A 26,401-nucleotide genomic window follows, 5' to 3' on the forward strand; every position below is an offset into this window, starting at 1 on the left:
CGACGAGCCCGTCTACAAGGCCACGTTCGCCCTCACCCTCCGCCACGACCCGCAGTACACCTCGCTGTCCAACATGCCGGTGGACAGCAGCTCGCTGGCGGACGAGGACGGCTGGTTGACCAACCGCTTCGCCCGGACGCCCCGCATGTCCACGTACTACCTGGCCTGGGCCGTCTGCAACTTCACCTACCGGGAGACGCAGACGGACGGCGGCGTGACGGTCAGTCCCGACTCTCCAAAAAAAAAAACGACATGTCTTTTTTTTTTAAGCTACTTTGAGGCAAGTTTTATCCCACAGAAAAACTATTAAAGATGAAGGAAGGTGAAAAAGGGAAATGATCTCAAGGTGAACACAGCGAATCAAAACGATAAATTCATGCAGAACGGAGATTCAAATCAACATCTTGTTTTAAATCTTACGATCCCGCCTCAAATACCTCTTTTTCTTGGTGCTCCTGTTTATTTATTTAAACCGCCGCCGTTGTGATCTTGACTTTAATGGTCTCATTATTTGCCAAATACCAAACGTTGTTGATTCTCCGTCGGCTCCTTGTTCTTCTCCGTTTCTCTTCTGTCGGTCTCTCGGAGGATAAAAACTCTGATGATGAAACTTGTGTGAATACGACGTGAAATAAAGGAGCCCGTTGTCTCGACAAAATGTCAAGCTTGAAGCTCTAAATATGAGCAGCGTTATCTTCAGACGGTTAATTAGCGCCACCGAGGAGGGTTTTTTTTTCGTCGCAGTTGTTTTTTTTCTCTTTTGTCAGCAGGATTACAGAAAAACGAACCGGCCTGATTGTAATGAAACTCGGAGGAAGGTTGAAATGTCGAACCCGTTTCATCACGGGACGGATCCACGAATCATTTTTTTTACTTTCATTAAAGATGCGAGTCGACTAAATGCTGCATAATCTTAAAAATCCAGTAGATGGCAGTAGAGTTCAATAGAGGCCTATTTTATGGTTAATGAGGGATTATTTTCAGATGGACCTCCAGAAAACTAATAAGAAGGAGTGACTTTAGCTAACAACACCGAGATAACTGATGGACACATTTTATTCACTTTGGATTTGATGAGAGAAGTTGAATGGGAGTCTATGGAGCCGGAGGCTTTTTGGAGCCGACCTCTAGTGGCACTCGCTGGTATTGCAGCTGAAGACAATTCTGCATTGGAACCATTTTTCAGACCCGGAAGTCACTTTAATGTCCAGTCTGTGGACACCCTGAGTGACGGCCACACGGTAAACACAAAATAGAGACTTTTGTAGTTTCGTTAATTTAACTTGTGGCTGAGTCTATTTTCGCACGGTTCATTGATCCCCGCGGCGCAGGGCCCGACCCTCTCAAACCCACTGGATAAATTCAATAATCTGAGCCTGAACTCGATCGGGGTCGAGTCTGACGGTTCAGGTTGGGAATTACAAATTCGAGCGTTCGGACATTTACAGACGTGAAATGAATTTCCAGCGGACGGAGAAGGTTTATTTTCTGCTCATTTGCATACGAAGCGGTGAAAGTGAGTTCGGATCACGAGCGGCCACTCGAGACGCACGTGGAGGAATCTGCTCGAACGGGATCCGTCGGTAGGAAATAAGGAAATATGTGAATCATGTGCTCGCGGTTTGAAAAGCTGTGAATAAATGAGTTCTGTGCAACATGTTGAGCTCGTGGAGGTCCAGACGACGTCTACGTTTTCATCTCTTACGATTTGGAAGTCAGAACCGTCTGCAGACATCCCATCATCCTCCCAACAAGCGTAACATCTTAAAACACAAATATGCACACGCACGCGTCCCCGTTCGTACACAAGGACAAACACATGCACGACCTTGTTCCTCCTCCTCCTTCTCCTCCTCTTCGTCTTCGTCTCCTCCGATCATCTCTCTATCAGTGTAATTACAGCTCATCCATCTCGTCTGCCAGAAACTCAAGGACAGCACTCCAACACACACACACACACACACACACACACACACACACACACACACACACACACACACACACACACACACACACACACACACACACACACACACACACACACACACACACACACACACACACACCGCCTGCGTGTTCTTGTTACTGAAAGATGATTTTGGTGAAATGCTGTTAATGACAAATTGTATCTCGGTCATTTATAACCATCACCAGTACTGTGTGTGTGTGTGTGTGTGTGTGTGTGTGTGTGTGTGTGTGTGTGTGTGTGTGTCTGAGAGAGTTTTTGTCTTCATAATGAATAAATTCATCTTTGTTTTTGGTTGTTTCCATTTTCATTTACCTAAAACCAAAAAGCTCCACTTCCACTGCGTCGCGTTCGGATGAATAAATCATAAAATCATAAATCATAAAACCATAAAAACTCTTTTCACAACATGAAGCCGTTGCAGAGCCTCTGGGCGCCCTGACGTGGCTCCGCCCACCTGCTGCCCACATTTGAGTCTTTGTTGTGATTGTGGTCTGTTTGTATGAAGCCACTCTGAAGGGCTGGCCAATCAGTGAGAAGTGGGCGTGGCTACGTTTGTCTGTAGTTCCAACGGCGGTAGAGCTCGACGACACAAACGCTAGCGGTTGCTAGGGTGTTGCTATGTGGTTGCTATGACGTCCCGATTGGTTGTTAGAGTGTTTGTTTGGATGCTACAGCGGCGGTCATTAAAATTAAATTCAAACGGTGTAAACAGGATGTTAATTACTTTTATCGTCAATCATTTGTAGTCTAACGACACTTTTCTGACCTCATGAATTAATTTAGAAGGTTTCTACGTTCGATAACATCGCTGTCACTCACTCGCTCTTTTTTAATGTTTTTTTTAAGGCTGTTATTTATTGTCCGGTGTCATTAATACTATCAGGGTCAGTCGTTCCAGTCTGGATCAGGCTGGAGGATTAAACGGCCGCCGGACCTGCTGACACTCGGTGACCTCGAGGTTCAGGAGCAACACAACAAAACAAAAGCAGTCATGAGACGTGACATCCGGAGATGATGCGTTCAGGTGTTTTACGACGACGGCTCCGTCACAATCTGCCCGAGAGAGTTTTCACATTCAGACTTTAGATATTCTCGCTTGAATAACATTTTAAATAAACAGGATGTGATTCGATTTACAGAGTAAACTGTTGCAGATCATGAAAACCATCCAGGAAGCAACGAACAGCAGCTGGAAACATCTGGATTCATCCTGAAGGAGGCGGAGAGCAGCTTCCTCTGACACCAACATTCACCCTCCTCCATCCTCCTCCTCCTCCTCCATCCTCCTTCTCCTCCTCCTCCCGTCCCTCCATCCTCCTTCTCCTCCTCCTCCCGTCCCTCCATCCTCCTCCTCCATCCTCCTCCTCCCGTCCCTCCATCCTCCTCCTCCATTCTCCTCCTCCTCCTCCTCCTCCTCCATCCTCCTTCTCTTCCTCCTCCCGTCCCTCCATCCTCCTCCTCCATCCTCCATCCTCCTCCTCCTCCTCCTCCTCCTCTTCCTCCCATCCCTCCATCCTCCTCCATCCTCCATCCTCCTCCTCCTCCTCCTCCTCCTCCTCCTCCTCCTCCTCCTCCTCCTCCCGTCCCTCCATCCTCCTCCTCCTCCTCCTCCTCCTCCTCCTCCCGTCCCTCCATCCAATCAGCCTGATTTGTTTTTACACTCGTACAAGACGCCAGCCGAGAACACAAGTTACATCAGATGTTGAACATCAGACTGCTGTCTTCGGGTGTTTTTGGGTGGTTGCTAGGGTATCCACAATAGTTGCTCGGGTGTTGCTATGTAGTTGCTGTGATGTCGTGAGTGTTTGTTAAGGTGTTTTATTTTAGCGACGCTCATTGCTACAGCGTAGCCAGGTGATTATTAAGGGATTTTGGTTGCTTGTTTGCTCTCTGATGTTTTACTACAGGTTGCTAGGGTGTTGCTAAGTGGTTGCTATGATGTCCCGATTGATTTAAGGGCATTTATTTTTAGATGCTACCTGTTGCTACAGCGTAGCCAGGTGATTATTAAGGGATTCTGGGTTGTTGTTTGCTCACTAATATTTTACTACTGGTTGCTAGGGAATCCACAATGGTTGCTAGGATGTTGCTTGGTGGTTGCTAGGCTGTGCAAGCCTACTTCTAAGGAGGCAATGCGGTTTTCTGGTTGATATGGGATATCTTTGTGTAAGATTAATATATGTTAGATACGATGTTAGAAGGTGGTTGTTAGGTGGTTACCAGGTGGTTACCCAGTGGTTACCCAGTGGTTACCAGGTGGTTACCAGGTGGTTATGATGCCGAGGATGGTTACCAAGTTCCATAGAAGATGAACCCAAAAGTTCCTACTAACCACTTTAACTAGACTTCCTGTGCTGAAATAAAATAAAACTAATTCAGGCTGTCATGAACACAAATTCCAGATGAGAGGAAAGAAAAAGAAAAACATCAGGTCTCACAACGAAGAGTTGCTACGACGACCAGCGACGACCTCCAGGCTCCGTCGCCGGCTCGCCGTGTTCCTCCTCCGTCTTCGCCTCCTTCGCAAACAGCTGCTCGTCTTTCTGCTGTTTTTTTTTGTGTCTCCGTTAAGAATCTTCTGTTCCCGTAATGAGATGCTTCTTTTTTTAAATATTTTTTTCCTTTGGGGAGGATTAAAATCTGACGGAACACAAACAAACAAACAAAGAAAACAGTGTGTGATGACCCGGCGTTTATCTGCTTTTAACGAGACGCCGACAGACACGAGAAGCTCCGTCAGATCTCCAAAAAAACACTTGATAATTTCTAGTAACACATAAAAAAAAAGAATAAATTAAATATCGAATTTTGTGCACAAATACTAAAGATCATAAATATTCCATTAGCATGATTTGACATCGTAGACATCGTAGTAATGATGATATCAAATTAATATTTAGACAATAGTGTCTCTTATTAATTTCAAAGTGTTATTTAATAACCATAATCAACACAAACGTAGTGTTATATTATAACCAATCTCGTTTCTGATTGGCTGCCTTGTAATGTATTGCACCAGAATGGAGGGTATGGCTGCAGGTAACCATAGCAACAGCACTTCTGCTTCATGTAAAGCCTCTGGTTAACACCCCTCTCCCCCACCCCCCTTTTTTGCTCGTCAATCAATCAGTTCAGCCGACACCGAACAGAACTTAATTAAAGTCGACCTCCTTCATCATAAATCTATAAATCAGAGCTGTTGATTTCAGTCTGAATTGAATAAATCCGCCTCGTCGTCGTGTTTCTGTGTTTGTCCAGAGGTTGATATTTGTTTTTCCCTCCAGAGTTTTATTGTTCTGCTCTTCATCGCCGTGAAAACACCCCGGACCCACATTCACCGTCCTGCTGCCCCAAATACACAAACATATGGATCCAAGTCCTCCTTTTCTTAGTCACCAAACTTTTTTATTTTTATTTTCATTTCAAATGAAATAAATGTATTTTTCCTTTTAAAATTTGCATCTTCAGAAGGAAGCAGCGCCTGAGAGGAGCTGGGAAGTAGAGTAGTGAGAGATAAACTGACGCGGCGTTTGTTTCCATCTTTTAATGAGTTAAAAATAAGTAAACATTTAAAATTATATGGAGTCAATTTACGACCAAAAAAACCCCAAAAAACGATTCATTTACAAACACGATATATTTGCAATAATAAATCAGCATTACACAAATTCATGTTTTTGCAAATCCAAAAAGTTCTGATCAAAGAAATACACGACGTAGATAAGAAAACAAAATAAATCCAGCCAGACTGTTTCTCCTAAAACTCAGCGAGCTGCTGGAAAGTGATTTTTTTTTTTTTTTTTAATTTTTATTACCGTGATCTCGTATAACGACGTTAAATGTCACATTAACATTTCCTCCCGATAATAAACGTCACGCAGTGATAATAAACCGCGGGTCACATTAGGACTCTCAAATGTCAAAAAAGACACATTAACATTTCATTTTTCTGCGACTCCTGTTATTTAAAATAAAGTTTAACGACAGAGATCTAAAGCTTTCAGGTGCGGGCGCAGCAAAGGCTCATCGGGAGATGTAGTTTTAATGTGAAACAAAATAATATCGATAGAAAAAACCCACAGAAACATGTTGCAATCATAAGAAAACTGGATGAAACTCACGACTGAATAAACCAACGAGTTGAAGCTCAGTTCAACTTTATTACGTTAGAAATAATTCAACAGCACCAAGTCTGGTTTTCTAACTCGGTGTTCAGGATTTCTTTCTGTTTCGACAGTTTTTTTGTGTGCGTTTTATTGCAGACACACTCGTGCGCTGTTTCTAATTTTGCTCTCGGGACTTTATTTTCCAGAATCTATCCGTCAGAAATCCGTCTGATTATCAGGACGAAGACTTTCTGGGACAAACGCTCCCAAAAATTCAAGACTGTCCTGGTTTTGTGGAATCAACCAGATATTCATGTCACTTTCTTTTTTTTTTTTTTTTTTTTTTTCCATCGTTGCATCGATACACCCCTCCCTCCCTGTCCTCCTCTCCCTCCTCAGCGTCTGCAGCTTTATCACCTCCCCTACTTTAATCATCGAACCCTGACCGCATCGCCGCTTCGTGTCCGACGTGTTCTACAAGTGTGAAAATGACAAAACAGCTCGACTCGACTGAAGGACGGCCGGCGTCGCCTTCGCTGTTGTTTTGTTAAACTCCCACAGAGACGTTCACGGATGGGAACTTTTACTTTAACGATTTTTAAAAAGAGTCATGAACGACTTTTGTTTCATTTTTTGGGGGGATTTCTTAGAGCAGAAGAGAATTTGTAGCGTCCTCAAAACAAATAAATGAAGATAGTGACGGTGAGTTGCATTTTTAATAGTGATGAAATTATGAAAACGAGCCGGTTCACACTGCAAAAAAATCAAAATCAAAACGTTACTGAAATTACAGCTGAATGTCCACCGAAACATGAACCTCCATGACCTCTGACCTTTCTGTAAAACGTCAGCAAACAACGTCACGTTCATACGGACTATAGACAACCTGGGTCATCACATGACCTCTTAAATATGACTCGGCTCTGGTTTGTGAGTACGCGTTGTTTTGGAGGCGGGGCCTGAAGCAGCTCTGTCTTCGCCTCCTTCTGAAGCCAACAGACATTTTGTATTTTATTTTGTGTGCGTGTCTTGTTGACATTGACAGAGCGACTGTTATCCGTCCTCTCTGCGGCGCCGCGCCTGTCTCGCTTCATCAAAGCGTCCGTCGTCAGTAAAAGTGATGATATGATTGGACGGCCGCGCGGCGCCGTCGTCACGGGTCAGCGGCGTCGGTTACCGAGGCAACGGAGGCTGTCTGACGGCCCGCCGATCTCAAAGTCAAGGACCCGCGGACGCCTCGCCGAGGAGAGCCGACCCGCCGTGTGTGTTGCCCCCCCCCTGCCCTCCTTCCTCCTCCCCTCTTCCCCCAGGCCGCTCGTATCAGTTGCTAAACCATCCATCAAATTACCGTGGCAACCGAGCGTCCATCACCCCACATCCATCATCCAAGGGCGACAGACGGAGCGTCAGAACGCAGCGAGAGATGTCACGGACGAGTGGAGAGATAACAAGGGTGGAGGAGAAGGAGGAGGGGGAGGGGGAGGAGAAGGAGGAGGAGGAGAAGGAGGAGGGGGAGGACGAACATTTTAAAATCAAATCATGTCTGTAATGCGAAAGCCCGATTTCTTATTCAAGGATTTTATTTAAATTTTTCTCGTTCTTTATTTTTCTTTCAAAAACTCATGAAAGTTGCCACGAAAAATCCCGTATTTTTCATGGTGTTGCGAGTGGGCGTGGCCAAATGGCTCGCTAGCGCCCCCCTGAGGAGGTGCTTTTATTTTAAAAAGTTAGAACTTCCTGTTTCCTACTTTTTTTCTTCCGCTTCTTAGAAATTGTGAATATTTAGTTGGAATAAATGTATTTTAAAGTAGAATTTTAAGACACCGTTCATTCAAAATGTAACTAAAGCTACACAGCTAGCAGCTAGTTAGCTTAGCGTAGCACAGTGGACTGGAAATAAAAGGAAGCGTCGGCACCTCTAAAGCTCAATAATTCAAACATTATATCTCATCTGCAAGAAGCATTAATACATTTAGACATTTATCAATCTGCAGTTATGAAGTTTAGTACAATTTTTTTCTCAAAAACTAATGAAGTTGTGCGTGTTTGATGGTGTTGTGTTTTTATTTTGTATCTGCTCTGGTTCGCTGTGATCATGTTTTGCTGCTGCTGCTGTTTGTTGTTAATCTGTTTTCAAGGCTTTTCCAGCGGTGTGTGTGTGTGTGTGTGTGGGGGTGGGGGGGGTTGGAGGAGGGTGGAGGAGGGTGGAGGAGGGTAATCCTTTCACCTCCTCGAAAAAAAAAAAAGAGGGATTTTTACTGGGAAATATTTGCAGAAAGTGTTTTCATTGACGAGCGGTTTAATTCAGACGGTGGGAGTTTTTCTGGGATTTAAAATGGATGAATGGAAACGTGGAGCGTCACGTGACCACGCCGAGCTTTAACGGGAACAAACTCCCAAATATCTTTTGGTTTCACTTTACGGATGTGAAAGCGCTTTAAAGGACATTTTCCGACGTGTTGTCGACCTGCCGTCGTGCCCTTAGACATCGGACATCGATCGGGTTGGAGACGGCGTGTTGGGAAATTCGGCCGGTCGTTTTTTTTGCACTTTGATTCATTTTTTATTTTCATGTTTTGATTTCTGACTGATTCCTTTTGATTGCGTTCCTGAAGCGCGATGTGACTGGAATACAAAATATTCCCTAATTTAATTTCAAAACGATTATTATTCAGGTTTAAAAACAGGCAGTGTGTAAAAACCTCTTCTGTACATTTTCTAAAACCTGTCAGCGGGACGTAAAGAGTTTGTTGTCGCGGTTGAGGCCGGTGGATTTTACGACGAACCGCCGAGCCACCGTGGGTGAGGCCTTTTTTGAGTTCGGGGTGAAGCAGCAGATTTTCGGTACCCGGGAGACATGCTGAATGTGTATCTGCATGATACTTTGAAGTCAGACGTTACCCCCCTCCCTCCCTCCCCCCTCCTCCCCTTTCATCCCACCCCATTGAAAAAATGCAAGTGCGTCCGGGTTTCGCCTCACCTAGGAGAACATGACTGCAGGCGTTCCAGGAATCCTCGGGAGACGATATTCGATTCAGCGGCATCTCGCTGCTCCTATTTCAATAAAGCCCTCTTCGCTCTCTGAGCCGATATTCACTCCGAGATGAGTTCTGGTGGAGGGAGGAGAATAAAAAAAAAATCTGGATTTTATTTTTTTAATTTTTTTTTTATTGAAAACAGTCGTGCTGAGGGAGCCGGAGAGGAGAGCAAGGCCACAAAGAGGATTGCGATTAAGTATTAGCATTTGGGTGAGTAGAGCAGCAGTCGTCGTATCGGTGTGTGTGTGTGTGTGTGTGTGTGTGTGTGTGTGTGTGTGTGTGTGTGTGTGTGTGTGTGTGTGTGTGTGTGTGTGTGTGTGTGTGTGTGTGTGTGTGTGTGTGTGCTCGCGCGTGTGTCAACATAAGTCTTGTTAAGGTTGGAGAAATTAATAGTGTTTCATAAAATCTAAATCCAGAATTGAATTGAATCACAGTTCCTGAGATGAGAAAACAAAAACCTTTTTGTTTTACTCAAAACTGTTTACGGTTAAATATCTGAAGAGTTGATGTGATGTAAGCAGCGAGGTTACTTTTTTTTTAAACTACAAAAACATTGAAAGCATCCACTATAATTCAATATATATATATATATATTCATATATATATATCGATATATATACTGTATATATTGATATATATATGTATCGATATATATACTGTATATATTGCTATATATGTATATATATCATATATATCTATAACTGAAGCCTGCTTCCTACAGACTGAATATAAAAACTTTCGTAGTCTGTAGTGTCTTCGGCTGCAATACCTCCGAGTGCCACTAGAGGTCGGCTCCAAAAAGCCTCCGGCTCCATAGACTCCCATTCAACTTCTCTCATCAAATCCAAAGTGAATAAAATGTGTCCATCAGTTATCTCGGTGTTGTTAGCTAAAGTCACTCCTTCTTCTTAGTTTTCTGGAGGTCCATCTGAAAATAATCCCTCATTCATTAGAAAAGAAGATTCAAGAAGACCTGTTTTTGGGGGCGTGTCTGTTTGATTGACAGGCCTGTGGTGCAGTCAGGTTACAGCTATCGGTGGGCGGGACGTAGTATCGTCATGGTTTCTCATTCAGCTCCTCCCCTAACTCGTCCAAATATGGTCCTTTCTGACTCCACCTGCTTGCTTTTAATTCTTCACCTGTAACGGTCACGTTTATTTTAAGAACGAAGCCGAACGTTGTTTCTTCTGCGGTTCAGTTTAACAGCAGCTTTAATGTGAGCCGAGGATTTACAGTGTTTCACACTGTTGGCTGGAAACGGGATTTATTAGACAGGAAGGGAAACTGAGGCGCAGCAGAGTGGCATTACTGGGACACGAGTGTTTACCTCTGAGTGTGTTTGTGTGTGTGTGTGTGTGTGTGTGTGTGTGTGTGTGTGTGTGTGTGTGTGTGTGTGTGTGTGTGTGTGTGTGTGTGTGTGTGTGTGTGTGTGTGTGTGTGTGTGTGTGTGTGTGTGTGTGTGTGTGTGTGTGTGTGTGTGTGAGTGTGTGTGTGTGTGTCGTCCTTCAGCTGACAGTGAGCTGGTTTCTCCTTCTGACAGTAAAACCATCCGGCACACACACACACACACACACACACACACACACACACACACACACACACACACACACACACACACACACACACACACACACACACACACACACACACACACACACACACACACACACACACACACACACACACTGTAACTTTTTCCAGGCACACTTTATTTTCTTTGTTTCTCTTTTTTTATTTATTTTTTATTTTTTTATTTCATTCACACCGGCGGATACATGCATATTGATCAGTGACATCACCACCACCCGTTGCCATGGTAACCCCCTGTCCTGTCAGCCGACTGAGTGTTTGTGGTGTAATTAACGCGGCGGATCCGACTCAACGAGGAGCGCCGCCAGCTCGTCTTCAAGGGACGTGACGTCACGTAGAATCGATCGATCGATCGAGTCTGAAGTTTTTGTGTTTGAGACGATCAAAGATGGAAAATCCTTCTAAAAATGTACAAACTGATGTTATGTAACGAAAAGTTGAGACGAAGACATCCGATTGGTCACTGAACAAATCAGAATGACATCACACTGGGCTCGTCACTGGGAAATATCACTCCGCCGTTACCATGGCAACATTGTAACCATCTAAACTTGAATGCATTTGGACCGAAGCAGAATATTTCCTCACATCAAAACATATTGTGAATTTTGGAAATGATTAAATCTATATTATTTTGGGGTTGAGGAGGAAGAAGATGGTATTTCAAGTTAAACGTCTATAAATTACGTATTCATCCAGTGAGGTGAAGTTTTCTGTCTCGGCACCGAAGGAGGTTTTTTATATTATTTTTTTTGACCCGCAGACATTAAATGTGACGACCATAAAATAAAAAAATAAAAAAATAGTGATCCGTATCAGATAATAGAATCAGTTTGGAAACAACAGACCAGCTGTCAGACACACACACACACACACACACACACACACACACACACACACACACACACACACACACACACACACACACACACACACACACACACACACACACACACACACACACACACACACACACACTGTCAGCGCGTCATCCCGCTGCTCTTTTTCGACGAAGCCCACAACGAGGTCACCGCAGCAGCCGAGCGCTCTGATTGGTACGGAGCGGTCAGGTGACCCTGCCTCCATTGATTATTGGTGACAGCTCGGCTCCCGTGTGATTGTGTGTGTGTGTGTGTGTGTGTGTGTGTGTGTGTGTGTGTGTGTGTGTGTGTGTGTGTGTGTGTGTGTGTGTGTGTGTGTGTGTGTGTGATTGTCGTCGGTAACACTGTGTACTGTAACATATTTAAAGTTTTGATTTATGAATGAAATGGACATAAAAACTGAGGAAACATCGGGATCCGCCCCGAAGCACGACTTTTTTTTAAATCTCTCCTCTATATTTGTCTCTTTTCTACTCCGAGTCGATATTTCTCTGTAAATCAGTTTTTTTCCTCGAACCCAAACTCAACAGTTCTTTTGGCCCCGGAGGAGCTGAATACGAAGTTCTTCCCTCGGCGGACTCGACCCGGCCGACACCGGCCTGATCTCATCTCTCTTTGTGCGAACACATCCCTTCAAATGAGATTTCATTTTTTTTTTGGAGTGTCTCATCCTTTCTGACACCTTCGGACTCCACCTGAGCTTCACGCACAATCCGGTCTTCTCCGCTGAATCTAATTTCCTTTTCTGGATCGTTTTGTTGTCTGAAAAGCTGAGCTTTTTGTTTCCCGATTTCAAACCTCGTCTCTCTTTTTCAGATCCGTCTCTACGCCCGGCCGGACGCCATTTCGAGCGGCGCCGGCGACTACGCCCTCCACATCACCAAGAGGCTTCTGGGATTCTACCAGGACTACTTCAAAGTCCAGTACTCACTGCCGAAGCTCGGTAAGTCTGACGACGTCGTCGGCCTTTTTTCCCTTCGATGTCTCGCCAGGTTTTCGTTCTGATTTGTGGAGGCAGAAGACAAAGGAGACACTCTGTTCCCGTGAAGTTTTGATTTCCTGTCGGCTTTTATTAAATAGAAAAAACCCACGTCGTTAGCTTCCCCTCGTATCCCCCTGTTGATCCAAATTAGGATACAGAGAAAACAACTTCCCCCCGTTTTTCCCGGGAAAGTCAGCCAACTCTTTGTCCTTTGTACAATTACTGTTAGGTTCATCAATTTGGACTCTTATCAGGCAAAGAAAACGCTCTGTCCTCGCTTTTCTTCTCGTTGCGTCGGGGGAGGCTGAAAAGCGTGATTAGTTCTGGGAATTGAACCTCCGTCGGTCTTTGCACCGTTTGTTTGTGTCACGGACATGAAAACGTTGCGGTTCGTCTCCCTTCGTTAAATAAAAAAAAGAGAAGTGTCTTCATGCCTCGGCAAAGTGAAGACCTCGTTGTACCGAAGCGGAGCGCCAACCGTGTGCCTTTATCCCGGTTTATTTTTAGACTCGCTGCTTTTTACGTAATGAGTGAAATAAAAACTGAAGAAAATGTAAGTGTGCTCGCATCTGGAGAAATATTATAAAACCGTTCAAAAGTCCTTCCAGTTGTTTTTCCTGAAGCTTTTTGAAGTGGCGGTAACAGCAGACGTCGGTGCGTTTGAGCTGAGACGTGACGCCGGAGCACTGAAAACAGTAGAAGTGGCGGCTGGGGTGGTGAAAGGGCGTCTGTCAGTCACTTACAACCGTTTTTGTAGGTTTTCAAATGTATATGTTGTAGTAACGGCTAAACTTGAAGCTGGACCTGAAGTTGAAAACCTGAAAGAAGTTGAAGTGGCAGTAAAACTGGAATCACTGAAAGACATTTTGTCTGAAGTAATAGTGCTGAAAACGGATGAAAATGAAAGTGTTGCAAAAGTTCAAAAAGTTGCTTTATGAGCAAATACCGAAAGGAGATGAAGTGTCAGTTGAAATGATGGAAACTCTAGATTTTTATGTTACTCATTGCATTTTTATTCACTAAATTTTAACTTTTTGAAATGGACTTCTATGGTAGTAGCTGTTTACGTTGGAGCACTTGACCTGAGATTTGAAGTTGGAGCCCTGAAAGGAGTTGAAGTGGGAGTTTAATGAGTTCAAATTTGGTTAAAATTATGGCAAATTCAGTTTTTTTTGTTTTAGTACATTTTTACTTAAAGTAAACTTTAAAAGAAATCTCTGAAAGAAGTTGAAGTGGCAGTAAAACTGGAATCACTGAAATACATTTGTGTGACAGCTCTTATAATGCAGCAGCACTGAAAATGGATGTGAAAGTGTTGCAAAGGGGTCAAAGAGTCACTTTATTATAAAATACTGAAAGAAGATGAAGTGTCATCTGAAATGATGAGAAATCCATCTTAAATTGATCTGTTTATCTCGGTACTTGTTGGGCTCGTGAGGATGTCGGCTTCGAGTTTAATCCAAGGAAAGGTCAAAATAATATTCGCATGTTTTTTTCTCTAGAAAATATCAAACGTTTAAAATAATCTGAACGTGTTTGACTTTGATTCTTTAGTAGCCTTTTTGAGGTGCGTTTACGCGTCAGAAACATGTGAAGTGGGAGACCTTGAAGATGTTGAAGTGGCAGTTGAGGAGTGCTGCGTGAGGTCGAAGGTCAACGTCGAGTGTTTTTTGAAGCGACGACATCCCAAGTTTTCTGAGCGTATTTTTGTTACCTTCACCCTTCTCTTCGTGTTTTTTTTCATTTGAGTGAGTCGCTTTCATAATTAATCAAAGGAAACGTGGAACATTTATAAAGAACATTTCTGTTTGTTTGCTTCCGATGAAAATATCGCATCTCAACATTTGAAGCAGATCAATTTGACTTCCTTTTGAACCTTTTTAAAGCAATTTTTCTACTGAAGTCACAGAAGCTGGAACACTTGACAGAGATGAAGTTTCTGAATTGAAATGGAAGTTATTATTCAGATTGACCTCCCATCTTATGTCAATTTCATACCCGGCGCATAAACACAGACAGAAACTTTATTAGCAACTTTATTTAAAATTTTCAAAAATTCATAGTTCATGTCCTTTAAAAATGAATATTTCCCTTTTTTTATACCAGTAAACTCGTCAACGCTGTTTCGAGTCATTTAACAGAGTCGTTTCAAAGTAAACTGGAGAGGACGTTTTTAAACGTAGGAAACTCAAAATCTCTCAAAATATAAGATCATAAAAAGAAGTAAAGTATTAACAAGTGTAACGATTTATTCAAGAATGACATTTAAAAGAAAATCTTGAAAGGAAATTTCTTCTCAAAGTTTTTATTTGTGAAATCCTGAATGTTCATGCTACCAGCAGTCACATTAACGTAACTCAGGCGCCGATGTTGATCCAGACACGAAACTCGGAGCGGTTCCTCGCGGAGGTTGTTGCTTCGTCCTCCTCCGTTTACGTCTCGGTGCGACTTACCGTTCACCTGCGACGGCAGCTTTATTCAATCGACCCCTCGAAGCGTCTTAGAAGTCATAAAATAACCATTCTGGACTGTTTCCTCCGATCGAGGCTCGATTTAACATCCCTGTCAGGGAGGAACCGACCAGTCAGACCTGATACAGACTCTCAGAAAATCATTTGTTCAGTATGTCAGATTTATTTCAATGTGTCGGAGGGAAGCTGCTGAGAAGTTTGGTGTGAGAAGTTCCTTGAGGCCAAACCGACGTGTTGTCAGCTGTTATTTGGGCCTCGTTGAAAACCCGTCTGATGTCGACTCCCCCGTCCAACCTAATGAATCATATCAGAGCCGTCAGCTTCCATCTCTGCGTCTTTTCTTCTTCTTCTTTCCTCCCGTGTCTTCCTAATTGTTTGTGTTTCCGACTGCCGTCCTGCCACAATCAGTTAGCATGCCGTGTCGCAGCGGTGCGTTTCCTCTTTTTATTTTCTCTCTCTCCACGCCCCGAACCTTAATGTGATCGCCGTGGCGGCGTATTGTACATGTCAGACACTTCTTCCCCGTCCACGCTCATCTATCACATTACAGATTCTCTTTCAGCTTCCTGTTTGTGTTTTTCCAGCTTCTCAGATTAGCTCTGGCATTTAATTGGCCCGCGTCCTGACCTTTACACTCATTAGAGGTAGGGAGTCCCACGCTGAGGTAAAGGTGAGGTCGCATCCAGGTGGTCCGGGCCGGGTGGTCCGGGCCGGGTGGTCCGGGCCGGGTGGTCCGGGCCGGGTGGTCCGGGCCGGGCCAGGAATAGAATGGATGCAATCCGTAATCTGTCAAACAGTACGAGTGTGATGGATTTTAAGGGTTTCATAAAAAGCAGAAAATACTACAAAACACAACAACACAACACTCGTTTGGAGCAGGAAGTGACCATATTTGGATGAGCTGGGGGAGGAGCCAGCAGTGGATCTGACTGATCTGATTGGAAACCTGACGATACTATATATATATACATAACCATGGACTGTGTGTGTGTGTGTGTGTGTGTGCGAGCGCATTAATACTGATGTCGACATCAGGCTTCACCACAGTTTGCCTCTGTAACCCCACCCTACCGCTGCCAGTACTGTATGTGTGTGTGTGCGTGCGCGTGCGTGTGTGTGTGTGTGTGTGCGTGTGTGTGTGTGTGTGTGTGGTCCCAGAGCCTCGGGGCTCCATCTGTTGTCATGCGGGGCATCGAGCTCCCCTGAGAGAGCGAAAGAGAAATGATGAGCTGAGATACAAATTTAAAGAGACGGAGGGAAACCTGCGCCGCTCACACCGATGAAGACGAGCACAAAGACGAAGAGGAATCGCTGGGATTATTTCAGCTTTCGTCCTGTCAGAGAAGAGCATAAAGATGTCCGCCCATCTGGCCGAATCTGTGGTTTCACATATCTCATATGAAGTCTCCTAAAAAACATCTGTACACATCTGTGCACTCAGTTTAATACACAACTGATATTATAACTGGCTTCTTATGTGTATGTTGAGTATGTTGAATTTTTCAAAATCAGGTACCAATGAAATCCTTAAATGTAGATTACAAATTCTGGTTTTCCTACTAACTAGCATTAAACTACAGATTGGAAAACACAACGTTAACAACCTTTTTCTTATTGTACGATTAAAGTTTAAACATCTTTTATTTACCAATCGAACGATGTAAAAATACATTCGTAGAAGTAAAAGTCCTGCATTTCAATTATTTCGTCACAGAGCGCAGATTTCTCGGATATTCTACAAAAAAACATAAAAATACAGAAGTATTATCAGCGTAATGTTCCAACATTATCAAAAGTGAAACGTCTTCTGTGACTGTTGATATTAAAGCATCAGGTCCGTCGTAAACCTTATTGATCGGCTTGAAACTGAAACGCTGTGATATAAAAGCTCTTTTGTTTCCGTGCAGCCGGTTGTGTAGGTGAAAAACATCCTCACCAGTAATCCTGCATTAACAATACCGGATCTCAAGTCTGTGGGCGTGTTTATAAAGAAGAAACCTCTGCTGGAGATTCCTGTAAAAACAAACAACAACAAAAAAAAGTCAGCGGCATGTTGTTCAGGAACAAAGTCATCGTGAGACATTCAAATCAAATCTGGAAAAACATCAGTGTTGTTTTTAACAGATGTCTCTGAAACTTTGAAAAACGAATAGCAGCCTGCAGCCTCGGCTCCCTGAAATATATCTGACTTTAGTAAATCCTCTCGTGTCGACGGCACTCAGAGCTCCTAAACTCTGAGATCTGCCCCGCAGACGCCTCCGCAACGACCCGCCTGCTCACTTCACTGCCAGAAGAATCCAAATCAGATACTTCTGATTTCTAATAAATTCTCTTTTGCAACACAAGAACTCTTTCAGTTTGAATATTTAAACAGAAAACTGGCAAATATGTCCTGTTAATATCAATATATTTAATTGATGTAATTATTATTAGCCAAACTTAAAACAAGTTTTGAAGGCTTTTTAACAGCAGCTCGTCCAAATATGGTCACTTCCTGCTCCAAACCGCTCCGGACTAACAAGATGGTGACGGACAGAATCTGAACTGGAGGATTCATAACGTTCACAAACCAACGATGACATCACTGATGGTTGATGACATCACTGATGGTTGATGACATCACTGATGGTTGTTTGCATCAGACAGAAACCTTTTAATTATTTAATAAGGCTTTTATTCTGAAATTGGACAAATAGCACAAATATATTATTGACTTCGCGTTTCTCTTCTTCATCACTTTCGTCTTTAACTCGCGAACGAGCCGCCGAGACTCTCGAACGCTGCTTCACTTTCAGCAGCAGACTCGTTCAGCACGGAGTCGGGTTTTTTTCCCAGATAACTGAAGGAACGATAACGGGGGTCCGTCCGGACCTCCGTCAGAATTTCATGTGACTGTTCCAGCGGAGCAGAAATCTTACGGCGGCGAGGCGGCGAGGCGGCGAGGCGACGAGGCGATGAGGCGACGAGGCGATGAGGCGACGAGGCGACGAGGCGACGAGGCGACGAGGCGATGAGGCTCAGGTGATCCGGCTGTCAGGAGGATTCCTCTGAATGTCTGAGTGTGTCTGAACACACCAAGTGGACTAATGTGTTCTGTTGAGTTCTGACTCCATCTGGGATCCACAGAGACACACAGACAGCACCGCCTGAGGTCCAGCACACACACTCACACACACACAACCACACACACACACACTCACACTCACACACACACGCACACATACACACACACAACCACACTCATACACACACACGCACGCACACACACACACACTCACACACACACACCACACACACACACACACACACACACACACACACACACACACACACACACACACACACACACACACACTCACACACACACACACACACTCACACACACACAACCACACACACACACACACTCACACACACACTCACACACACACACACGCACGCACGCACGCACGCACACACGCGCGCACACACACACACACACACACACACACACACATACACACATACAACCACACTCACACACGCACGCACACACACGCGCGCACACACACACACGCGCGCACACACACACACACGCGCACACACACACACACACACACACACACACACACACACACACACACACACACACACACACACACACACACACACACACACACACACACACACACACACACACACACACACACACACACACGTCCCTCCTCTTGTGTATCTTTTCATCTTTTCTCCTCTTTTGTCTCTCGCTCTTTTCCTCATGCCGTCGCCTCCGGCCGACACACAGCAGCAGATGGACTAAAGTGAAAAGCACACATTGAAACACACACACACACACACACACACACACACACACACACACACACACACACACACACACACACACACACACACACACACACACACACACACACAAAGAGAAAGAGCTGCAGGCCAGTCAGCTGTCCGCCTGCTGCCGCCTCACCGAGTCTCTTCCAGTCGTCGTCTTTGTTCGGAGGTTCTTGTTTTTGAAAGAATTCATCGTTAATATTCACTAAAGCGACGCAGGACGTTCGCTGTCGAGAACCGACGCGACGTTTTTACAAAAGTAGAAACAGACGCCGACGGGAAACTGAGCAAGAACAATACGCTATTAAACAAATATATACATCATAAAATACAGATAATAATGGTCAATAAACGGTCAATATCTTCGTAGTTCTAATAAATCAAATGTAGTGATGAAACCTCTGAGAATTACCTCCAACTTTAACAACTCCATGAAGCATCTTTGGGTCTTTCAGCCTTTTGTTTTGGTCTGCAGCTGCACTTCACTCACTGCTCTCAGGAAAGAGGGTTTGATGGTGGAGACCAAACATGGAGCTAAAAGAGCGGGAAAGTTCGACTCGCGTTCATCAGTGGTGAAGTTATCAGTTCTGAAGTTGGTTGTCGTGGTAACTAACGACTAAAACACAGCTCTATTTACTTTATCTGTACCATAGATTGGTAGAAAAGCAGAAAATAAGCTTCAAAAAGACCTGTTTTTAGGGGCGTGTCTGTTTGATTGACAGGCCTGTGGTGCAGTCAGGTTACAGCTATCGGTGGGCGGGACGTAGTATCGTCACACTCCACCGCTGGCTCCTCCCTCCTCAGCTCGTCCAAATATGGTCATTGTTCTTTTTTTCTGTAAAAACCTGTAGACTCGCGTGATCAATGTCCGCCGTGTGTGCAGCAGCTATTAGTGTCACTTTAACATGAGCTCATTACACAACACACACACACACACACACACACACACACACACACACACACACACACACACACACACACACACACACACACACACACACACACACACACACACACACACACACACACACACACACACACACACACACACACACACACACACACACACACACAAGCTGTCACTAAAAGCACCAATTAGAGACATTTAATCACTGCACCGTCCGGGCGAGTTATACTCAGTGTAACAGAGACAGGAGGAGAGAGAGAGTTGATAGCAGGAGGAGGAGGAGGAGGAGGTGGAGGAGGAGGTGGAGGTGCGTATTAAAGTGTCAATGGACTTCATTGTGTTGCTTTAAAAGCAGAGTGTGTTTAACGATGATATAAAGTGTGTTTCTGACGTGTTTCAATCCACTTTTGCTCGTTTAAAAGTGAATAATGGAATAATTCTTGAGTTTTTCTTTCCTACTAACGGAGGTTTTTCTTTCTCTCTCATTTTAAAATGTTCCTGAATCTGTTTTAAGAACTTCCGGTTGCAATGTTTCGGTGTTCGTTGGCTAAAATTGTTAATTTTTAATCTGTTGGAAAATTATTAGCTTTGACGCCACTGAGAGATTTTCCATTTCCCTTCAGAGCAGTCGGGGTTTTCCTGGAGACCACAGAGGACGAATGAAATGTCTCCGCGCGCGTGTGCGTGTGACTCGTGTGGACAGCCAGCAGTGATTAAATGTCTCTAATTGGTGCTTTTAAAGACAAAGAGGAGCTGAGGCGGCTATTTTAGTGTCAGTTCAAGACGACGAGAGCTCGTTACGCAACACACACTCAGAGGGCCGTGTTCCTGTGTGTGTGTGTGTGTGTGTGTGTGTGTGTGTGTGTGTGTGTGTGTGTGTGTGTGTGTGTGTGTGTGTGTGTGTGTGTGTGTGTGTGTGTGTGTGTGTGTGTGTGTGTGTGTGTGTCGCAATCAAAGAACAAACGATGGAAGAAAAAATAAAGCAGACAAAGATGAAGATTCTCCAGAAGAGAGATGCTGTAAGTAACCGAGACGGCGGTTCACCTGAGGAAACGCCGATCGATTTGAAGTATTGATCGGCGGTCTGAGTGGATCTTTCTGTCTCGGCAGTAATGAGGCTTCATGGGGTTTTTAAACTTAAAGTTTTAAAACACTTTTAGTGGACGTCTGGTCTGCGTTGGGCACTTTTACACTTTTACACGATCTTCTTCTTCTTCACCTCTTCGTCTCTGAACCGTCATCTGTCCTTCTGACGGACTCGTTCTGAATCCTTTCCGACCTTCGTCACTCCCAACAAAACCCTTCTCCATCGTCCTCACCTCCGCGACCTCACGGTCTCTTTCATCGGACGTCGTCCTCCTTCCCGAACTCTCCGATCGAACGTGAAGAATCACCTCAGAAAACACAAACCAGAGTTCTCCGAGTTCGTTTGAAAGCACGAGGTCGGCGTTATTTCTGTATCTGCTGTATTTATAGTCGATGAAATCCCACGACAGACCCGACAGTCGTCTCACTGTACTCGCTGACTTTTCCTACAGAGGACGTCCATCTTTTAAAAACAAACAGGAAGAAGTAGTGCAGGGACTATTTTCACTAATTATGATTATGATTAATCTACGTTGGTTTTCTTGTGTCAGCATTTGGTTTTCAACTTTTTCCAGAAATGTATTTTTTAAACGCTGCCGTACCGACAAACAGGAAGACATTTATTGGGAACTATTTTCTGTGGCGGATTAATCTACGTTGGTTTTCTTGGGTTGGTTGTTACTTTTAATCCTTTTCTCGATTTCTATGGGAACAAAAATATATGGTTTTATTTTTTAAAAGGGTGCCAGTATATTGTTTATTGTCCATTTATTTGGGACTATTTTTCGCGGTGGATGCACACAGCTGTGGTTCACCAGGTGTCGCTTCCAACACGCTCCCTCCTGACCGGACAGAAGTTGTTTGTGTTGTCAAATATTGTTTATTTTTTATTTTTTGGAAAGCCGAGTTTGGCAGCCGGATCACCAATTCTGCAGGTCCGCAGACCGGTTACCATGACGACCGAAGTCGTACCTGTAGGCTTTGTGTGTGTGTGTGTGTGTGTGTGTGTGTGTGTGTGTGTGTGTGTGTGTGTGTGTGTGTGTGTGTGTGTGTGTGTGTGTGTGTGTGTGTGTGTGTGTGTGTGTGTGTGTGTGTGGATTCAGGTGTGTAATTTTCGTGTGTTTCGCTGGCAGGCAGGTTGGTTGGTTGCCAGTTTGTCGACTGAAACTCTCCCTGGCATCACACCGCCAAGGTCACCACACACACACACGCACACGCACACACACACACACACACACACACACACACACACACACACACACACACACACACACACACACACACACACACACACACACACACACACACACACACACACACACACACACACACACTCACACTCTCAGTCTCTCAAAGAGTTTTCCACCTTCTTTCTTTCTGTCTCCGCTTCACCTCCATTATTTTCTGGAACACACTCCCTCTCCGTCTGCACATAGATATATATAGAGCAGAACTACACACACACACACACACACACACACACACACACACACACACACACACACACACACACACACACACACACACACACACACACACACACACACACACACACACGATGAATCCAGAGTAGGGTTCGCTGGCCTCTCACCGACTCAGTGACCCAACATCTGTTGCCATGGTGATGTCTCTCCCACTCTCTTGCCTCTCTGCATCCCTCTGCTCTTCGTCTCCTGTGAAATTCAGATTGTCTTTATTGAAATGAAACGACGGCCGTTACAGTTGAAGAAGAAGAAGTTCGACCTGATGTCGGGCGGTCGAACGTTCGCGGTCACGTGATGTTTTCTTTGTTTTTTTTTCCGCTAGATGCAGTTTGCAGAAAGTGAAATTAAATTTGGTAATAATTTGGTCCAGATTAATAATACTTACAGGTGCGTTGTAGTTTCGTTGTGTGAGGAAGCATCAAGTGTTGAGCTCAGAATCAATCCACTAAATCACTCCACTTTCCTGAACGCTGTTCAGTTTTTTTTTTTAACTCGAACCACGTCAATTTCCACGTAGTTTAGTTTTCCTAAAGTACGTGACAACGACACGTCTGACGAGTCAAAGAAGCGGCATAAATACGCCTCCCTCTACTGGACGAACGTGTGTATTACACACTCACGTTGGACGTTAACGTTGTTTCTTTTAACTCCCGACTGTCCCGTTACGTTCCAAATCACGTTTATTGCTGTAACCATGACGACGACGGCCCTCTATGTTTGTTTGTGTTGTTCAGACTCGTGGTGTTGACGTCCTACAATAACACCAGACTTTACATGCGTTGAACAAACCGATGTGCTGCCGTTTAATCCGGCTGCTTATCAAGTCATTTTCACCGTTCACCGTGTTGTTGTTTACAAAACCGTAAACAATGAAACTCTGCAGCTCATTATATCAACAGAACACAACTAGCGGCGTCTGACGGGTGAACAGCGCAAATAAAGGAAGTCGCTGATGAAAGTCTGGCAGCAAGCTGAAGTGTGATGACAGCGTTTCTGTTTAATCCAGAGACTTTAACAGGAAGTACGAAGACGACTGTCGAGGAGAGACTCATCATAAACGACTATAATACCTGCTGATCGGAAAAATCATCAACGTCTTCTCCGTGGTGTGAATATTTCCCATAATTCCTCTGACACTGTGCTGCGTGTTGATTGGTGGGCGGAGTCAGCAGGATCCTGAACTGTCGACTGTTTATAAAAGTGGACGGAGCGTCCAGGTTTGAGCCTTAAGCTGCAATACCAGCGAGTGCCACCAGAGGTCGGCTCCAAAAATCCTCCGGCTCCATAGACTCCCATTCAATGCAATTCTGCATCGGCCTCATTTTTCAGACCCGGAAACTACAAACACTTTTACATACAAGAAAAAAAATATATAGAAGAGGGGATTTCTGCTCACTGGTGTCAAACTACTTTGATTTAAACACAGAAACACACGTTCCTAAAAGTTTTTTCTGTTGAAATACGACCCGTCTTCAGGAGGATTTTATCTCCCGACCCGAGCAGGTGATATCACGTCAGCTTTAATGTGGGAGGACGACACAACTTTAATGATATCTCAAACCCCTTTAACAGATTAACGCGACACGCTAAACGAGGCCTCTTCGCTCCGGAGATGAGACGGTTCATCTATCCAACCCTTCAGCTGAAACGCCGCGTCAGCAGCTGATGTTTTTTCCCTGTAAATGTCCCTACAAGCTGAAAAAAAAGATAAAAACACAGTCTGACTCTTTTCTGGGGTCGCTTCGTTAACGAGTTCCTCCGCGGACAAATTAGGACACGTGTCGGCGGCCGAATTAGGACGTGTCAAGAGGCGTGACGACTGTGCCGCGGCCTTAGCGTGTCCTGGATACGTGTTCTGATTTGTAAAGGAGGAGGAAGAGGAGGAGGAGGAGGAGGAGGAGGCGACGGAGGAATTAATCCATTTCTGATCAGGAAGTTGTCAGTTCAAATTCCGATCAAATAACGGATCCGTTACCTTTTTGACAAACGTGATTCTACCGGTACGGATTCATCTTTTTTTTTACTTTGAAATCTCATTAAAATAAACACACACACACACACACCCCCCCCCCCCCATCTCGCTTCGTGTGTGTGTTCATCATCAGATCTCAGTGGACTCGTCCTCCCGGGACGATTCAACGTCTCCGTGTGTGTTTTAAAAATCAAAGAGAAATCCCGTCAGCGGGGAAACGTGGACGCTTAATGAGGAATAAATCCATATATTTCTGTCCTTCTATGTGGAGCCTAAATACAGAAACGAAAGGATTGTTCTCGGCGTGAATCTATGAATATGTGAGTGGAGGACATCCCAGCTGATAATAACAGGTCAGAATAGAGACACTTAATTATTTACTGTAATCTAGTCACTCAAGAGTTATTATTAATTATTATGCCTACAAATACCAAGTTCTAGAATCTCTTAAAGGTCCAGTGTGCAGGATTTAAGGGAGTGTAATATTAATAACTGTTTTTATGAGCGTGTATTCACCTGAAATTAATAAGCGTTGTGTTTCCGTCACTTAAAAAAAGACCTTTGTATGTACGTAAGGAGCAGGTCATGTTTCTACAGGAGCCTGGAAGGGACAAACCAAAGAATCTAAACTAAACTAAGGAAAACCAGAGTTTTTTTAAAATTTATTATTATTATTTTTTTTTTATCAATGAGTCTCAAAGATACAGACAGAAATCAGCCTGTTGTTTGGTAGAGCTGCAGAGAAGACATGTAAACTATACCATAAACCATAAAATGTCTTCTAATGGAAATCAAGACGGAAAAACAACAAACACCATAAAAAACCCCGAAAAAAACCAAGAAAAAGTGTAAACTAAAATACGTGACTTTGAAGTGCAACAAACACATCGTACGGAGGCTCCATGTGGACGCGAGCTGGTCCTCCAATTTCCCGTGATAAAGATAATAATAGTAATCATAACTGGTGTTCAGCTGCTGTCATCAGAAAGATGATAAACCAACTGTAACTTCCATCATCTCTGTTTGTAACCGCGGTAACCACCACTTACAGTACTACGCGTGACTTCCATCGGCTGATAGAGACCTCCGTGACTTCCTGTTTTACCTTCACGTGGAGGAGCTGTCCGGTGCTGAAACGTCGCAGAGACGGGAGTTTTTCGTTTTCTTTAAATAAATAAACCGGCTCCTTCCTATTTCGTGTGTTTAGTTCGGCGCCGTTGTCTCGAGGCTCGTTAACCTCGGCTAACGCGTTCAGATGTGCGTTATTAACGGTTCAGGGCGAAAGCGACGCGCACGCACACCTCCGGACAGCGCTTCAGCCGAACACGGTGACATCCTCCTAATGAGGCCCGATCACGAGCCCCGAAGGCTGCGCGGACAAAAGGAGGATTAAACCGTACGAGCGGATTAAACGGTCGCCGCTCTTTTGATCGTACGGCGGGCGATGACATCTTTGTGTCGGGATGTAGGTCAAAGGACACGTTTCTAAATGAAGTTCTGGTTAGAGAGGACGACTCGAGGTGCTTCGATGTTTTAATGCAGCCGGACAGCGCTCCACTTCGCTTTATAAAAGTATTCAAGAATTAATATTTAATTGCACAGACATGAAAACGTGCTTCTCTTTTTTTTCTCGTCCGACCTGGATGTCCGGCTGCTCTCTGAAGATTTTAAATGGAAGTTTAGAGATTGAATTTAATGACATAAAGTTGAAGTTAATGCTTTAAGTACATTAAATCACAATTAATCTCATATTTCCACAGCAGTGATTGTATTTTTTTTTTAATCATCCAACCTGGAGATTTGACTGTATTGTAGTCGAAGGCTAAAACGGCAGATTTTTCAAAGGAACTTCTGTATTAGAGACTTGTGAGCTTAAAGATTTGAATTTATAAGAATCGTTATTGTTTTGTGACATAATTAACTTCTACTTAATGCTATAAATTACTATTAAATTACACTTGATCTTATATTTCCACAGGTGTGATGGCGTCTTATTATAGTCCAACCTGGAGGTGGACTTGATTTGAGTCAAATGTTAAAACGACAGATTATCAATGGAAGTTCTGTATTGGATTTGTATTGCCTTTTTT

The 26,401-nt window shown here is 44.0% G+C and overlaps 1 protein-coding gene across 1 annotated transcript in view; it reads left to right on the top strand.

Moving 5' to 3' along the window:
• LOC138633150 (thyrotropin-releasing hormone-degrading ectoenzyme-like) overlaps positions 1 to 26,401 on the top strand; it is a 107,959-nt gene that overhangs the window by 15,535 nt on the left and 66,023 nt on the right. The window contains exons 3-4 of the mRNA XM_069719226.1: positions 1 to 220; positions 12,401 to 12,527. The exon at positions 1 to 220 is cut by the window's left edge and continues 57 nt beyond it. Coding sequence (XP_069575327.1) covers positions 1 to 220; positions 12,401 to 12,527 — 347 coding nt within the window. The remainder of the gene's footprint in view (positions 221 to 12,400; positions 12,528 to 26,401) is intronic.

The sequence above is a fragment of the Brachyistius frenatus genome, unplaced genomic scaffold, assembly GCF_029030835.1.
Source record: "Brachyistius frenatus isolate BFR_SWC_R1_liver_20210118 unplaced genomic scaffold, ASM2903083v1 Contig_210, whole genome shotgun sequence".
Taxonomy (NCBI): Eukaryota; Metazoa; Chordata; class Actinopteri; family Embiotocidae; genus Brachyistius; species Brachyistius frenatus.